The 18799-nt window shown below is 45.8% G+C and overlaps 1 protein-coding gene across 4 annotated transcripts in view; it reads left to right on the top strand.

The window, feature by feature from the left end:
- The window catches only part of NPAS2 (neuronal PAS domain protein 2), a 202083-nt gene that overhangs the window by 104715 nt on the left and 78569 nt on the right, over nucleotides 1-18799 (top strand). For all 4 annotated transcript variants that reach the window (XM_069583822.1, XM_069583823.1, XM_069583821.1 and 1 more), the window contains 2 exons: nucleotides 4728-4876; nucleotides 16104-16195. In XM_069583822.1, the coding sequence (XP_069439923.1) occupies nucleotides 4728-4876; nucleotides 16104-16195 (241 nt within the window). The remainder of the gene's footprint in view (nucleotides 1-4727; nucleotides 4877-16103; nucleotides 16196-18799) is intronic.

Raw genomic sequence — 18799 nt, 5'->3', positions numbered from 1 at the left:
GGAGAAGGGAATGGCAACCCACTCCAGTATTCTTGTCTGCAAAATTCCATGGGCACAGGAGCCTGGCAGGCTATAGTCCATGGGGTCACAAAGTCAGACAAGGCTGCTGATTTCACTTTTCACTTTCAGGCAATTACTAAGATTCATCAAATCACACACATAATATGGATAAGTTTCACTGAACATAAATAATGCCTCAAAGGACAAAACAAACCCCAAACCTGCCTGGTTAAGTGTCTTTCAATGTGTTTTCCTGATGCCTTATGCCCGGTGGTCCCAGGGCCTGCCAAAACAGGCCTCCTTTATCAGAAATAAGGTCATTTAAGGCTTTTTTTTTTCCTTCTTGGCTCAGAGCTGCGGATCCAACTGACACTGACCGATTTCCAGCGGGCACCATCGTGTGTCCCAGGCGGAGGCTGACGGAAACAAGCTTGTGTTCCTGTCACTAATGATATAAGCCTTCATCATCGGCTCTGCCAGGCTGTGTTCATTGTCATTACACCCATTGAAGAAGAGAACAGAGTTATAATGAGCCGGGTGTTATCCGCTCACCAATAATTTATAATGGGCAAACTAGGACAGGCATAGAGCTTTTTCTGGCTAAGGAGGTTGCATGTCGCTCTTCAAATCTAGGCTGAAAATTTATTTATAATGCATAGACAGTCACTCACAAAGTTAAAGGGCTCCTTTGTTCCCCCTCATGTGTTTGAACACTATGGGTTTTACCCTGGACTAGCACAAAGGCCCCTCGGCATCTTACTGTTGCACCTGCAGCCAGTCTGTGATTGGGAGAGAGCGTTCCTGGGGATAGTGACTCGGCTAGAAATGAGGCCTTTGTAGAAACACCTAGAGGATTTCAGGCCCTCCCAAAGCTCTAAGGAGAGACAGGAAGGAGGAAAAAGTCAGGAACAGGAACAGACCCTTAGGTAAGGGTAGCGATCATGTGCTTTAGGTGAACTTTGAAGAATTGCCTTAGGTGCTATCAGGAAACATCCCAAACTGAGATGAAATTAGCAAAAGGTGATGTATGAACAGGTGCGTTGAAATCAAGACAGGTTGAGGGACTTCCCTGGTGGTCCAGTGGCTAAGAGCCAGTGCAGGGTGCAGGGGGCATGGGTTTGATCCCTGGTCTGGGAAGATCTCACGTGCCGGGGAGCAACTAAGCTCGTGCGCCTCAGCTACTGAGCCTGTGTGCCACAGCTGCTGAAGCCCGAGTGCCTAGAGCCTGTACTCTGAAACAAGAGAAGCCGTGGCAGCAAGAAACCTGTGCACGCACCTGGAGAGCAGCCCCAGTGCGCCACAACTAGAGAAAGCCCACATGCAGCTACAAAGACCCAGAACAGCCGAAAACTTTAAGAATAAAAAGGACAGGTCATGTCTAATTGGGTAGCAAGAAGCAGAATGTTTATGACCATCATGGTGTCCAGGGAAAGGGTATCTGGGGTGTATGCCTAGGTTTCCAAGTGCTCTTGGGGGAGCCCGAGCCTATGTGGATGCTGACACCTGTGGATATTGATACCTGCCCCAAGGCAGGTGAACCCCTCTAAGGGGAACCCACTGAGTTGTCACAGGCCACCAGCACCCTCCAAATCACTGCAGATGGTGACTGTAGCCACAGAATTAAAAGATGCTAGCTCCTTAAAAGAAAAGCTATGACAAACCTAAACAGCGTATTGAAAAGCAAAGACATCACTTTGCTTGACAAAGGTTGGTATAGTTAAAGCTACGATTTTTCCAATGGTCATGTATGGATGTGACAGCTGGACCATAAAGAAGTCTGAGAGCCAAAGAACTGATGCTTTTGAACTGTGGTGTTGGAGAAGACTCTTGAGAGTCCCCTGGGCTGCAAAGAGATCAAACCAGTCCATCCTAAAGGAAATCAACCCTGAATATTCATTGGAAGGACTGATGCTGAAGCTCCAATATTTTGGCCACCTGACGCCAAGAGCCAACTCATTGGAAAAGACCCTGATGCTGGGAAAGAGTGAGGGCAAGAGGAGAAGGGGGCGGCAGAGGATGAGATGGTTGGATGACATCACTGACTCAACAGATATGAGATTGAGCAAACTCTGGGAGACAGTGAAGAACAGGGAAGTCTGGCATGCTGCAGTCCATGGGGTCTCAAAGAGTCGGACACAACTGAGCAACTGAACAACCACCACCAGCATGCTGTCTGGGCCACACATTGGCCCGTGACCTCCTGGTGGGTGACTAGCTGCCCCAGGCACCTTGATCCTGGGCCCCAGGGTGCCTGGACCAGAAAGTAGACTGAGTTCAATGGGCCCTGCAGCTGTGGTCCCTGTTCTTTCACTAAACTGACTTTCTGGAACAAATCCATCTGGGCTGAACATGGGAGGGGTAAGTCCACCTTCCCAGCCCTGGATCAACTTTAAGTAAGCTGGCCATGGAGGAGAGGCTTGACCTGCAGAGCTGAGAGCTGGCCCCGGGCCTGTGATATGCTAAGGATCAAGGCCTCTGGGACAGCCCTGCTTCCCAGGCTGGTACAGGTGGCTGGGGTGGTGGCAGGGGTGGGGATCGGGGGTCTTTGTTGAACAGAGCAGCCCCTGCAGCCATGGTTTCCCCTCCAAGTTCCCGGAACCCTTTGGTCCTCAGAGCCTCAGTGGGAAGACCCTCAAACTGAGTGGCTCCACACTGATTACTTCTGTAGTTGTGTGGTGTAGTTTTTGTTTTTTAAAAAATATACTCTAATTTTAGAACAGTTTTAAGTTCCCAGCAGGATTGGGTGGAAGGACACATGCCCTCTTTTTCCATATGCCCTCTGCCTGTATATATGCACAGCCTCCCCTATTATCAACAACCCCCAACAAGGGTGTTCCATTTGCTGCAATTGATGACGCTGCATTGACAGGTCATTATCCCCCCAAAGACTGTAGTCTACTTTTGGGTTCACTCTTGGGATTGTACATTCTATGGGTTTGGGCAAATGCATGCACCATCGTGATATCATACGGAGCAGTTTCCCGTCCCTAAAAATTCTCTGGACTCTGTGTTTTCAATCCTCCCCTCTCAGCCCCTGGCCTGCTGATCCTTTCCCCATTGCCATAGTTTTGCCTTTTGCAGAGTGTCATGGAGTTGGACCCTTGAGTATGGAGACTTTTTCAATTGGCTCTTTCACTTTGTAATGTGCATTGAAGTTTCCACCGTGTCATTTTTCTAATTAATTTGTTTATTTCTCATTTTTGGCTGTGCTGGGTCTTTGTTGCTGTGCACGGGCTTTCTCTAGCTGCAGCGAGCGGGGGCTCTTCCTCCCAGGTTTCTCCTTGCAGTGGTTTCTCTCGCTGCAGAGCACAGCCTCTAGAGCACATGGGCTTCGGTAGTTGTGGCTGCCGGACTCTAGAGCGCAGGCTCAGCAGCTGTGGCTCATGGGCTTAGTTACTCCGCAGCACTTGGGATCTTCCTGGATCAGGGACCGACTCCACCTCCCCTGCATTGACAAGCGGACTCTCATCTACTGTGCCACCAGGGAAGTCCTACTGTGTCATTTTAAAAAGGTTTTAGATACATGTAGCGGCTTGGCAGTCACGTGCAACCCCTGTCATGTTGGCTCTGGACCACGTGTGGCTTGTGGATGGTTTTGTGGGGGTGTGCCTGGACTCCCCAGCAGGATGATGAGCTCTGGGGCAGGGGACAGGGCTTGTGCCCTGGGGGTACTGGCTCTCTACTGGATGCTTGGGGTGCCTGCCTATCCTTTGTGAACTTGGTACCAGAAGCTGGGTGCTCTGGGTTAGAAGGAACCTGGTTTGGGCTTGAGGATGGGCTGTTAAAAGCAAACCCTTCAGGGCTATTTATATTGATGAAGAGTATTGTTTGTTTCTGGAGTCAGAGCAGCTGAGTTCTGACTGTGGAGCCCATCTATAAGATTTTGCATCAGGTGGTTCAGTGGGAAAGAATCCACCTGCCGATGCAGAAGACAGTTCAATCCTGAGTCAGGAAGGTCCCCCGGAGGAGGACATGGCAACTCACTCCAGTATTCTTGCCAGGAGAATCCCATGGACAGAGGAGCTTGGCAGGCTACAGCCCATGGGGTCACAAAGAGTCAGACACAGCTGAGCAACTGACTGACTGACTGACAGGACTCACTAATACTGTCTGTCTCTGTGTCCAGGAGTCTAGCAGAACATTTTCTCTGTCCCTGTCACCCAGCTCAGAAATATGACAAATGTTCCTTTCCCTGAAAAATTTCTATTGTTGTTTGTTTGTTTTGTTTTTTTTAATTAGGACCATCATTTGAATCTTTGTTCTCACTTATGTGGCAGCACCTGCTCTTAGCTGTGCTTTTTGATCTTGCTTGTAGCATTCAGACTCTTGGTTGCATCATGTGGGATCTAGTTCCCTGACCAGGGATGGATCCTGGGCCCCTGCATTAAGAGCTCAGTCCTAGCCACTGGACCACCAGGGAAGTCCCTCCTTGAAAAGTTTTGATCAGATCATCTCAGAAGAATACACTCTGACCTAAAGTACCTCCAGCCCATAAGAAAACCTTATGAAAGTGGAATGTTCCAGGAACCTGTGCCTTTCCTGCAATGTGGGAGACCTGAGTTCCATCCTTGGCTCAGGAAGAGCCCCTGGAGTAGAAGATGGCAACTCCAGCTTTCTTGCCTGGGAAATCTCATGGACAGAGGAGCTTGGGGGCGGCTACAGTTCATGGGGTCGCAAAGAGTCAGAGACGAGTGAGAGACTAACACTTGCCCTTTTTGTGTTGACAGAGCTTCCCGAAACAAGTCTGAGAAGAAGCGTCGGGACCAGTTCAATGTCCTCATCAAAGAGCTCAGCTCCATGCTGCCTGGCAACACGCGGAAGATGGACAAGACCACCGTGCTGGAGAAGGTCATTGGGTTCCTGCAGAAACACAATGGTAACCGCGACCCTCTTTCCATTTTTATTTCTCTTCTTGCCATTTCTGCTTGATGACTTTATCAAGTTGACTTCCCTGGTGATTCAGACAGTAACGAATCTGCCTGCAGTGCAAGAGGCCAGGGTTCAATCCCTGGGTTGGGAAGATCTGATGGAGAAGGGAATGGCTACCCACTCCAGTGTTCTAGCCTGGAGAATTCCATGGATAGAGGAGCCTGGTGGGCTACAGTCCATGGGGTCATAAAGAGTCAGACAGGACTGAATGACTAATACTTTCACTTTTCTCTCATTTTTATCATTTGTCTTCCTGCTTGGTTCTCCCCAGCAAACCTGACCTCCTTGGTCATAGGTTTCCTCTTTACAACACGCTCCACCCTCCAGAAAAACCCCATCTCCAGCAGGTTTGGGGCAGGACACGCCCCTCCCAAATTGCTTTCTCAGCCAGAGGGGCAGACTCACAGGTAGCACCCAGCCCAAGCAGGGCAGCACCAACTATGGGAGCATCTTGATTAAAAATGTCTAGAGCAGTCCTTTTCATTCAGCCCTGCAGGCACCATGCCCAGGTATTAATTTCCCACTGACTTAAACTGTACTGACGTCTCCATTCATTTCCACCACCACCTCTAAAGTCTTTGGCCTTCTCAGCAACACCATGGGAAAAAGTAATCAAAAATAATTAACTGACTTAATGTCAAATCTGGTTTTTTTTTTTTCAATGAGATGTAACTCACATAGCATAAACTTCACTGCTTTAAAGGTTATAGCTCTGTGGTTTTTGGTACAATCTCTTCATGAGGTTCTGCAAGCATCAACACTACCTAAATGTATTGTCTCCCAAAGAAACCCTGTGGGGATTCCCAGGTGGTGCTGGTGGTAAAGAATCTGCCTGCCAACGCAGGAGATGCAAGAAATGTGGGTTTGATCCCTAGACTGGGAAGATCCCCTGGAGAAGGAAATGCCAACCCACTCCAGTATTCTTGCCTGGAAAATCTCATGGACAGAGGAGCCTGGCAAGCTACAGTCCATGAGGTTGCAAGGGTCGGACACAACTTAGCGACTAAACCCACCCCATGCACGTGGAACCATACAATATGTGGTCTTTTCTTTCCAGCTTTTTTCACTTAGCATCCGCATGTTAGCAACTGCCTGTGTTTCATTTCATTTTACGGCCAAATAGTATTCTATTGTATGGATATACCATTTCATTTATCTGTTCATCTTTTGACAGATATCTGGGCATTTTCATTTGGGGGCTGTTAAATAATGCTGCTGTGTGCATTCCTGTACTTATTTTTGAGTGGATATAATTTTCAGTTCTCTTGGGCATGTATCTAGGAGTGGAACTGCTGGGTCAAATGGTAACTCGGTGTTTAAGTTTTAGGGAAGCTGCCAAACTGGTTTCCATAGCAATTGTACTGTTTTACATTCCAACAGCAATGTATGAAGGTTCCAGTTTCTCCATATCCTCACCAGTACTTGTTGACAGTTGTGTGTGTGTGTGTTTGTGTATGTGTTTATTGTAGCCTTCCTAGTTGGTAAGAAGTGATATCTCATCGTGGTTTTGGTTTGCATTTCCCTAATACCGAATGATGTTGAGCTTTTCATGGACTTAATGGCAATTTGCATCATCGTCTTTTGAGGATGTCAGTTCAAATCCTTTGCCCATTTTTAATCAGGTTATTTATGTTTTTGCTGTTGAGTTGTAAGAGTTCTTCATACCTTCTGGATACTAGACCCTTATCAGATACGTAATTTGCAAATATATTCCTCATTCTGTGAGTTGTCTTTTCACTCTCTTTTTAAAAATATTTATTTATTGCTGTTTTTTGCTGCACCGGGTCTTTGTTGTTGTGCATGGACTTTCTCCGGTAGTGGAGAGTGGGGGCCACTCTAGTCGTGGTGTGCGGGCTTCTCATTGTGGTGACTTCTCTTGTTGTGGAGCACAAGGCTCCAGGGTGCACAGGCTCCAGTAGTTGCTGCACGTGAGCTCAGTAGCTGGCGACTTGCAGGCTTCAGAGCACAGACTCAATAGCTGTGGCCCCTGAGCTTAGTTGCTCCATGGCTTTTGGGATCTTCTTGGACCAGGGATCAAACCTACATCCCCTGCCTCGGCAGGCAGATTCTTAAGCACTGAACCACCAGGGGAGCCAGACTTTTATAATTTTAAGCTATAATTTAAGCATTTAGATATAAGCCATAAATTAAACATTTAGATAGTTGGCCCATTTTGAGTTACTCTTTTGTATATAGGAAAAGGGAGGGAGTCAGAATTTATCCTTTGACCTAAGATTATCTAGTTATCCCAGCAGTCCACTTAAAAAAAAAAAACTTTTTGACACTTTATAAAGGTATAACACACATACAGAAAATACACAGTCATAACTGTATGGTTGAATTAGTCATCACAGAGGGGACGCAGCCAGGAAACCAATACCCAGGTCACGAAATGAAAGCTTCCCCAGCAGATGCCCCTCCTATTTAACTCTGCTTTCCCCGAAGATAGTCTCTGACTGCTTTCTTTCTACCTTCCTTCCTTCCTCCCCTCCTTTCTCTTTCTTCCTTCGCTGGTGTGATGCTGCACGTGGGCTTTCTCTACTTGCAGTGAGTGGGCGTTACTCTTCGTTGCAGTTTGCATCGCGGCGGCTTCTCCTGGTGAAGAGCACAGGCTCTGGGCACACAGGCTTCAGCAGGTGCGGGTCTCGGGCTCAGTGCTGTGCTGCTCACGCGTAGTTGCCCTGCAGCACGTAGGACCTTAGGTCCTGGAGCAGGGATTGAACCCATGTCCACTGCGTCGGCAAGGCAGACCCGTAACCGCTGGGCCACCAGGGAAGTCCCCTCTGACTGACTTCTAATACCAGAGATGGGTTTTTTCCTGCTGGAGCCTTATTCAGATGAAATCATATATTATGAACCTCATGTTTGTGTGATGAAGCTGGGCACTTACGGCTCGATGGCTACCTCTTCTTCCTTGGTACCTAGTATCCCATTCTATGAATTTACAACTTGAATCCATCCTTGAACTTACATCTTTCTCAAACTATCCTCTCTTCATTTTACTCCCCTTCAACCCTTTCACCTCTTGGTCTTCCCAGGCGGTGCTAGTGGTAAAGAGTCAACCTGCCAATGCAGGAGATTTAAGAGACGTGAGTTTGATCCCTGGGTTGAGAAGATCCCCTGGAGGAGGTCAGCACAACCCACTCCAGTATTCTTGCCTGAAGAATCCCATGGACAGAGGAGCCTGGCAGGCTACAGGCCACGGACTTGCAAAGAGTTGGACGTGACTAGAACAACTTAGCACCCACGCAAGCCCTTTTAACTCCTAGCATTGCCCACCGAGTGCTACCACTTGCCTGTGGATGGTACCAAAAAATTTAAGAACGGTTGGGAGGATTCAGGAACTATTAACAAGCAAGAAGAGCAGAATTCTTTCTTTTTCTTAATCATGACACCAAGCAACCAAGCATATTAAAGTCATAAATGTCAGATTATTGAGGAGATAATTACAGTTCTTCTGTGCTTGCCATGAGGCTTCTCCTTCACTGAACATTTTCCCAGACAAGATGATTTCATGGGAGAGGGCACAGCTGGGACACTAGAAAGTTTCATTATTCTTGTTATTCTTTTATTATTTCTGTCATAATTGTATATACCTATTACAAATGTGACAGTAATGATATAGCCTCCTTTTTTGTCCCCCCCCCCATAGCTGCCCAGGGGAGAGTAAAGAACATGTTAATTGCTTTTGTTAAAAGTTGGGGGAGAACAATCAAGCTGGGATTGGAATAAAGTATTGCAGCAGCATTTGATTGCCCCTAATAGCTTAAGCAGAATGGTTATACGTCCTAAATGATGATTTAGCTAAATGAAAGAGCAGGTTGGTTTGATTCCCAAGATATTTTGTGCAAATTATGCAAACCAGGTCAGTGTCACCGAGAAATAGGACAACCGGGATCAAGTTCATCCATGTGACATTTATGCTGGGCTCTGCCAACTGTGGAATTACGGAATTGTCGAATCTGGAAGCTGGAGAGGATGGGTCAGCAGAAATTCAGCCTGCTACCACCCGGAGCTCCTGTGTCCACCTCACCTTTTTCATAAGACTGAGCCCTACCCCACACAACCCACTGAAATGCAACCAGAATCAACCCTAGATCTCCCTCATCCTTATCCCATACACAAAAGAAAACAGAAAATCCATGACAGATTTTATGAAGAGATATAGTGGCTGGACCAAAATTTGTATTAAAGCAAAAACAAAAAACAAGCAATGACTGTACTTATAATCCAAAGGGCTGTGAACTCTGCAGGCATCTTCTAAGGAGCATGATCTGCATTCATTTGGGGCTCACCCTGAGCCAGGCAGGAGTTGATTAAGGCCTCCACAGAGTAACTCGTGAAAGTGTCAGTCACTCAGTCGTGTCCAACTCTTTGCAACCCTACGGACTGTAGTCCGCCAGGCTCCTCTGTCCATAGAGTTCTCCAGACAAGAGTACTGGAGTAGGTAGCCATCCCCTTCTCCAGGGCGTCTTCCTGACCCAGGAGTCGAGCCTGGTCTCCTGCACTGTAGGCAGATTCTTTCCCCATCTGAGCCACCAGGGAAGCCCCAAAGAGTAATTCACCAAGGTATAACTCATAGGAGCCTCATAGTGGCCCTTTGAACTTGTACCATTTCACAGACGAGGCAACTGAAGCGAAAAGATGTTAGGTCACTAGCGTCAGACAGCCAGGAAGGCACAGAATCTAACCCAGGCTGTTCTGCCTCCAGAGCCCAAGTTTTTAACATTAAAGCATACTGCTTCTCTATGACAGGTGAGGTATGGGACTCTTTTAGATACAGATATCATGGCTACATTATAGTAGTTCATTAGTGTGGCCATTTATGTTTTTAACTTGCTTATTCATTCATTTCTGTTTTGGTTGCACGGGGTCTTTGTTGCCCTGCATGGTCCTTCTCAGTGGCAGTGAGTGGGGGCTATGCTCGGTTGTGGTGTGTGCGGCCTTCTCACGCCAGTGGCTTCTCTCGTTGCTGGGCACAGGCTCGAGGGCACTTGAGCTTCACGGTCTTAGTTGCTCCATGGCATGTGGGATTTTCCCAGACCAGGGGGGATTGAAGCTGTATCCCCTGCATTGGCAGGAGGATTCTTAACCACTAGACCCCCAGAGAAGCCCCAATGTGGCCATTAAGACTGTTAGTTCTCACCCCTGGTGGCCCCTTAGAATTACCCAAGAAGCTTTTAAATATATGTATAACTTGGTCACACCTCGCAGAATAACACATCAGAATGTCTAGAGACGGAACCCAGGTTGTGAGCTGGGGCCAGTTTGTACCTGCTTACAAAAGATAATTGTTAAATTTTTAAGAGTTTTGCAAGCCAGCTGACATCATGTTGGCAGCTTGAAACCAGTGAGGGTCTGAGTATTTATACCCTAGAAATAGACAAACACGACTGAAGTGGGGACGGAGAGCCTTCCACCAGATCACCCCTGGGTCAGGCCTAAACATCCATGTTTTTAAAGATGCCCGGGTGAAGTCAGCGTGCATTCAGGGTTAAGACCTGTGGATTGATACATTTTTAAAATTCATTTCTGACTGTGCTGGGTCTTCGTTGCTGCACAAGGGCTTCCTCTAGTTGGGAGCGGGGGCTACTCTTCATTGCAGTGTGTGGGCCTCGCATTGCAGTGGCTTCTCTTGTTACGGGGCACAGGCTCTAGGGCACGTGGGCTCAGTAGCTGATGTGATGGTGGTGGCGGCTTAGTCACTAAGTGGCGGCTTAGTCACTTAAGACACTAAGTGTCCAACTCTTGCGACCCCATGGACAGTAGTCTGCCAGGCTCCTCTGTCCATGGGATTCTCCAGGCAAGAATACTGGAATGGGTTGCCATGCCCTTCTCCAGTAGTTGATATGCACAGGCTTAATTGCTCCATGGCATGTGAGATCTTTCTGGATCAGGGATCGAACCCATGTCTCCTGCATTGGCAGGCAGACTTGTAACCACTGGGCCACCAGGGAGGCCCAGACCTGTGGATTTTGGTGTGCTTTCTGCCTTCATCCTGAAGGGAGACCATGTGATATTCCAGCTATGCTGCTGCTGCCGCTGCTGCTGAATCGCTTCAGTCGTGTCCGACTCTGTGTGACCCCACAGACGGCAGCCCACCAGGCTCCCCCGTCCCTGGGATTCTCCAGGCAAGAACACTGGCGTGGGTTGCCATTTCCTTCTCCAATGCATGAAAGTGGAAAGTGAAAGTGAAATTGCTCAGTCATGTCTGACTCTTCACGATCCCATGGACTGTAGCCCACCAGGCTCCTCCATCCATGGGATTTTCCAGGCAAGAGTGCTGGAGTGGGGTGCCATTGCCTTCTCCATTAGCTATGCAGGTAGTCATTAAAATAACTTAGCTCTTTCATCAGTAATCTGCCAAGCATCCCTGTTTTCTCAGTTTGGGAGATACACCTTGATCCTGGAATGCATACTTCTGGAAGTAATTCCAAATCAAAATGAGAATTTGACCATGTTTCTCCATAAAGAAATGTGTCATCAGTATCTGTTACAGGAGCATGCTCAGTCACTAAGTTGTGTCCAACTCTTTGTGACCTCATGGACAATAGCCCACCAGACTCCTCTGTCCATGGGATTTCCCAGTCAAGGAGACTGGAGTGGGTTGCCAGAGCTATTACAGAAGAGAAGCCTCTAAATTATGTCAATAGTAGGGCATAGTGAGTAGCCTTATTCACGGCCATCTAACTGTCACTTCCACAGGACCAGGCTGACTTGGGTGCTTTCCTCTTCCTGTGTAAGTCTCAGCTGGTTTGATGTCATCTTCTCCCAACATCAAATCCCAGTCCTCTCCCCTGCCCTTCCAGATGTCTGCCTTAGAAGGTGGGGGTGGGGTAGGGAAGACAGCAGAGCGAGGAGACATGTCCCTGTTGGGCAGGGTGATAGTCACCCACCAGCCTACTTTCTGCCCCATTTTCTAGATTCTTCCTTGACCATATATAGCCCAACGTTGTCCTGCTGGTTCCTGTGGAGCACGAGCTATTGGGAGGCAGGTGTTCTAGGCAGAAGTACAACCTACACTATGGTAGGCTTTGGGGTTCCACTGTTAATTGCAATGCTTCCCTAAAATATTGCTCCCATATGGCTGTATTTCCCTTGCTATTTAGAAGCCACTTGGACCACATTGCTCTGCTCATCCTGCCCAGTCACCTACAGCTTGTAATGTTGGTCCCATCAAATGCCATTGGAAATTCAATTCAGTTCAGTCAGTTCAGTTGCTCAGTCGTATCCAACACTTTGCAACCCAATGGACTGCAGCACACCAGGCTTCCCTGTCCATCACCAACTCTCAGAGCTTACTCAGACTCATGTCCATCACATTGGTGATGCCATCCAACTTTCTTATCCTCTGTCATCCCCATTCTCCTTTTATTTTTTAAATTCATTTCCTCTTCTCCATTTGCCTTCAATCTTTTCCAGCATCAGGGTCTTTTCAAATGAATCAGTTCTTCGCATCAGGTGGCCAAAGTATTGGAGTTTCAGCTTCAGCATCAGTCCTTCCAGTGATTATTCAGGACTGATTTCCTTTAGGAAAACTGAGGTCTGGGTCATAAAGATCTTTTTTGTATAGTTCTTCTGTGTATTCTTGCCACCTCTTCTTAATATCTTCTGCTTAAGTTAGGTCCATACCATTTCTGTCCTTTATTGTGCTCATCTTTGCATGAAATGGTCTCGTGATATCTCTAATTTTCTTGAAGAGATCTCTAGTCTTTCCCATTCTGTTGTGAAAGTGGTGTCCCCGTCCTATTCCTCGGCCATCTCCGAGGAAAATCAGAGATTTGATTATAACACTGAATTCTTTGGATTTCCCTGGCAGTCCAGTGGTTAAGACTGCCTTCTAATGCAGGAGGTGTAGGTTTAATTCCTGGTCAGGGAGCTAGAATCCCTGGAAACTACCTGAGTGTTCATTGGCAGATGAATGAATAAAGAATACGTGGTACATATACCCAGCAGGTGATTACGCAGCCATAAGAATGAACTAATGCCATTTGCAGCAATATGGGGCCTTCCCAGGTGGTGCTAGTGGTAAAGAACCCACCTGCCAATGCAGGAGATGTAGGAGATGTGGGTTCGAGCCCTGGGTTGGGAAGATCCCGTGGAGGAGGGCATGGCAACCCACTCTGGTATTCTTGCCTGGAGGATCCCATAGACAGAGGAGCCTGGCAGGCTACAGTCCATAAGGCTGCAAAGAGTCGGGCAGTATTGAAGCGATTTAGCACATAGCGATATGGACGGACTTGGAGGACATTATACTAAGTGAAATAATGCAGATGGAAAAAGACAAATACTGTATGATATCACTTACATAGAGAGTCTAAAAAAATACAACAAACTGGTGAGTATAACAAGAAAGAAGTGGGCTCACAGATGTAGAGGACAAACTGGCGGTTACCAGTGATGGGGGCAGACAGTCAAGCGGGGGAGGTATGAGAGGGATGAACTGTCGGGCGTAGGACAGGCTCAAGGATGTGCTGTACAACGTACGGAATATAGCCAAGATTTTAACATAGCTGTAAGTGGAAAGTCACCTGTAAAAACTGTACAGAAGTTGTGGCCTTCCCTGGTGGTCCAGTGGTCAAGACGTTAGCTTCCAATGCAGTCGGTGTGGGGTCCATCCCTGGTCTGGGAGCTAAGATCCTACACGCCTTGTGGTCAAAAAACCAAAACAGACAGAAGCAATATCATAACAAATTCAGTAAAGACTTTAAAAATGTTCCACATTAAGAAAAACTTTAAAAACTTATATAAAAATTAAAAAACAAAGCAAAAGCATTGCAGGTTATTCAGTGAGCCAAAAAAAAAGATGAAATGCCCTGAAATTTTACAGTTCTTCTAGGAAAGAAACTTGATTGGTGTTTTCCCAAACTTGACAAAAATGCTAAGAATTTACACAAAATTACCAAATCATGAAGCAGAAAGAAATTCTTCTAAATCATGAATAGGAAAAAAGCAATTTCAATCAACTATTATAAAGAAAAACACACACACACACAAAAGGACAGGAAAACCAGAGTGTTTACAGAGTTTTGTGTAGACCAGTGACTACTAGATTTACAAATACTAATAACGTTTTGTGAACAAGGTAGTTACTTGAAACGGGCGAAGTACAGATTAACCCCAGAAAGGTTTAGGAAAAGTAAAGTTTGGCCTTCAAAGCAACTAAGCAGCATGTATTTGTATAACGAATTATACTTCAGTAACTGAAAATGCTGAAACATACATTGCAATCTGTACAAACACAGTAGGTTAGGAACTACATGGCCTAAGATGCTTCTGGAATTTTTCAAATCCCAGCTCGCTGAAGTTTTTTTTTTTTTAATTTTTTATTTTTACTTTATTTTACTTTACAATACTGTATTGGTTTTGCCACACATTGACATGAATCCACCACGGGTGTACATGCATTCCCAAACATGAACCCCCCTCCCACCTCCCTCCCCATAACATCTCTCTGGGTCATCCCTGTGTACCAGCCCCAAGCATCCTGTATCCTGCATCAGACATAGACTGGTGATTCGTTTCTTACATGATAATATACATGTTTCAATGCCATTCTCCCAAATCATCCCACCCTCTCCCTCTCCCTCTGAGTCCAAAAGTCCGCTCTACACATCTGTGTCTTTTTTGCTGTCTTGCATACAGGGTCATCATTGCCATCTTTCTAAATTCCATATATATGTGTTAGTATACTGTATTGGTGTTTTTCTTTCTGGCTTACTTCACTCTGTATAATCGGCTCCAGTTTCATCCATCTCATCAGAACTGATTCGAATGTATTCTTTTTAACAGCTGAGTAATACTCCATTGTGTATATGTACCACAGCTTTCTTATCCATTCATCTGCTGATGGACATCTAGGTTGCTCCCATGTCCTGGCTATTATAAACAGTGCTGCGATGAACATTGGGGTACATGTGTCTCTTTCAATTCTGGTTTCCTCGGTGTGTATGCCCAGCAGTGGGATTGCTGGGTCATAAGGCAGTTCCATTTCCAGTTTTTTAAGGAATCTCCACACTGTTCTCCATAGTGGCTGTACTAGTTTGCATTCCCACCAACAGTGTAGGAGGGTTCCCTTTTCTCCACACCCTCTCCAGCATTTATTGCTTACAGACTTTTGGATCGCAGACATTCTGACTGGTGCGAAGTGGTACCTCATTGTGGTTTTGATTTGCATATCTCTAATAATGAGTGATGTTGAGCATCTTTTCATGTGTTTGTTAGCTATCTGTATGTCTTCTTTGGAGAAATGTCTATTTAGTTCTTTGGCCCATTTTTTGATTGGGTCGTTTATTTTTCTGGAATTGAGCTGCATAAGTTGCTTGTATATTTTTGAGATTAGTTGTTTGTCAGTTGCTTCATTTGCTATTATTTTCTCCCATTCAGAAGGCTGTCTTTTCACCTTGCTTATATTTTCCTTTGTTGTGCAGAAGCTTTTAATTTTAATTAGATCCTATTTGTTTATTTTTGCTTTTATTTCCAGAATTCTGGGAGGTGGATCGTAGAGGATCCTGCTGTGATTTATGTGGGAGAGTGTTTTGCCTATGTTCTCCTCTAGGAGTTTTATAGTTTCTGGTCTTACATTTAGATCTTTATCCATTTTGAGTTTATTTTTGTGTGTGGTGTTAGAAGTATTTTGTTTCGCCTTGGCCATGAAGAAGCAGCTTAAGGACATGCCCCCTGACCCCTGTCCTTGTTCCTGTTGCCTTGATAACTGGAGTGGGTTGCCCTTCCCTTCTCTAGGGGATCTTCTCCAGTCAGGGATGGAACCCCCGTCTCCCGTACTGCAGGTGAATTCTTTACCCACTGAGCCACCAGGAAAGCCCAGGTGGCAACTACCTGACTCCAGCCGCTGCTGATGGGCTTTGTCACGTAGAAACTCAAGGGCAAGGTGCCATGTGCTAATCACAGGCACTACACCTGGTGCAGAGGGTGGGGTGCTCTCTTCCCAGAGACCTCATTAAAGGTCAAAATGAGAAAACATCAAGGATCTATTATCTCTACTCTACCCCATCCTTGGAGATCAGAGTAGCATATGTCCTTATATCAGCTTCTTTTATAAAACTACACATTTATACGAAATTACATAGAAATAACATGCGTATCATTTCTTAATTCCAGTTTCTAGGTGTCTTTTCATCTGAAAGCTTGTTTGTGCTTTTTTTTTATTTTAGAAGTCTCAGCGCAAACGGAAATCTGTGACATTCAGCCGGACTGGAAGCCTTCATTCCTCAGTAATGAAGAATTCACCCAGCTGATGTTGGAGGTGAGAGGCACGTTTCAATTAGCTTGATGGGTTGCGGATTAAAATGTGGCTGCTTGTTCCAGATAAGACCCTGTGCCCGAAGTAAACAACTATTCTTGACCCTGAAAGGAAGGCTGGGAACAGACAGTCTCTTGAAAAAAATCTGCCTGCTGTGGTGTGTGTTTTGGCTACTGAGTTGGGCAGGAAAAGCCAGAATCCCCAAACTCAGGGTGAATATGTCCTGTTGCCATGGTGACTGCAGGGCAGACCCACTCCAGCCTCCCAACCAGAGGACACCTAACAGGGGAGCCAGGCAGGGAAGGAGCCGACAGTAGGGAGAGGGGGGGTATTTATGTAAAATATATATAAGCATATGCCTGTGTGCTATTGTGTCCGACCCTTTGTGAGCCCATGGACTGTAGCCCACCAGGTTCCTCTGTCCATAGAATTCTGCAGGCAAGAATACTGGAGTGGGTAGCCATTCTCTTTTCCAGGAGGTCTTCCCGACCCAGGGATCGAACGCTGGTCTCCTTCATTGCAGGCAGATTCTTTGCCCTCTGAGCCACCGGGGAAGCCCAATGCAACAATTATATGTTCTTGGTAGAACACATTTTGAAAGCAAAAATCTTCTTTTAAAACTATGCTTTTAACTTGAGGTCCTGTTTCATCAACATGGTGTATGGTATCAACCATACATGGCCATACACACCCCCAGAGTGTGCTCTCTCTGTGTAGAGAAATGCACATTTCTTCCTCTGAAAAGTTATGTGCCTGCGCCCATCTGCTGGGCTGGATTGGAGAAAGTCTGGCTAATCTGAGTGCCTGGCCTCCCTCATGTGTCTCTAGAGGTGAGACTTCTCAGGACAGATGAGGATGTGCTGTGTGCTAAGTCATTTCAGTCACGTCCAACTGTTTGTGACCCCATGGACTGTGGCCCAACAGGCTCCTCTGTGCATGAGGATTCTCCAGGCAAGAATACTGGAGTGGGTTGCCCTGCCCTCCTCTAGGGGATCTTCTGACCCAGGGATCAAACCCGCATATCTTGTGTCTCCTGCATTGGCAGGCGAGTTCTTTACCATTGAGCCACTGGGGAAGCCCAGACAAGGATAAGTCACTGCAAAAGCATCCAGCCAGTTCTGACTTCTAAACTAGGGATAAGACTGGGAGTGTTCAGATACCATGGTGGACATGGAGAAAGCCCCAGAGGTGGTGTGTCTGAGCCCCTGAAGAAGAGGAAGAAAGCTGGGGTGGATGGATTCAGTCAAAAGAAGCTTGATGCTGGCTGTGTCACTGGTTGCCGGCAGGGTAATAGAAGGTGACTCTGGGCTCCAGCTTTCTAGATCTCATCTCCTGTGCCTATGTAAGACTGATATAAACTTTAATTTACATAGATTAACTGCAGAAAACAGAAAGTTACTCGAGTAAGAAAATGCCAGAATGAAGCTGTCCAAATATTATGAAATATAAAGGCATTAATGAACATTTGCATGAGATGAAAGATACTTAAATCTGCATGTGAACTATATTTAAAGAAAATATAGAACTTTCTCCAGAAGCAATGCATTTTAAGTATGTTAAATTTAGAGCAGCTTGTGATATACAAGGTTGAATTAATGTATCATTATGCTATTTCACAGAAATCGTTTTATCTCCTAATTCTTAGGGAAAAGTAATTAAAACACATAACCCTATAGCACATAACACTCTTGGAAGCCTGTGGCACATTCTACCCTCCCCGCCCCCAAGGGAATTTCAAGGTATCAAAGGTGTTTGAGGAAACAAGATTTTTATAAGGTTAAAAACGTAGTTTCTTATAGTAGTCTCATGGTGGCCTGTATTTCAGTGGAGTCAGTTGTAACTTCTTTTGCATTTCTGATTTCATTGCCTTGGACCCTCTCCCTTTTTCACTTGATGAATCTGGCTAAAGGTTTATAGGTTTGTGTATCTGTTCAAAGAACAGATACTTTTAGTTTCACTGATCTCGTCTGTTGTTTGCTTGGTCTCTATTTTGTTTATTTCTGCTCTGGTCTTTACGATTGCTTTCCTTCTATCAGCTTTGGGGGTATTTTGTTCTGCCTCTAGTTGCTTTAGGTGTAAGGTGGGTGTTGTTCAGTCGCTCAGTCATGTCTGACTCTTTGTGACCCCATGAACTGCAGCACACTATGCTTCCCTGTCCTTCACCGTCTCCTGGAGTTTGCTTAAACTCCTGTGCATTGAGATGTAAGGTTAAGTTGTTTATTTGAGATTTTTATTGTTTCTGGAGGTAAGCCCATATCTCTATGAATTTCCCTCTTCAAACTGCTTTTGCTGAGCCCCATAGATTTTTAGATTGTCGTGTTTTCATTTTCATCTGTCTTTAGGTATTTTTTATTTCCCCTTTGATTTCTTCAACGATCTACTAGCTGTTTAGTAGCAAATTGTTTACTTTCCCTATATTTGTGTTTTTTGCAGGGTTTTTTTGGGGTGTGTGTGTGTGTGTGTGTGTGTGTGTGGTTGATTTCTGATCTCATAGCGTTGTGGTCAGAATAGATGTTCGACAGGATTTCCGTTTTCTTAAATTTCCCGAGGTTCACTTTGCAGCCCAGCATGTGGTCGGTCCTGGAGAATGTTCCATGTGGCCTTGAA

The sequence above is a fragment of the Ovis canadensis genome, chromosome 3, assembly GCF_042477335.2.
Source record: "Ovis canadensis isolate MfBH-ARS-UI-01 breed Bighorn chromosome 3, ARS-UI_OviCan_v2, whole genome shotgun sequence".
NCBI classification, from domain to species: Eukaryota; Metazoa; Chordata; class Mammalia; order Artiodactyla; family Bovidae; genus Ovis; species Ovis canadensis.
This window is presented reverse-complemented; position numbering and strand designations above follow the sequence as displayed.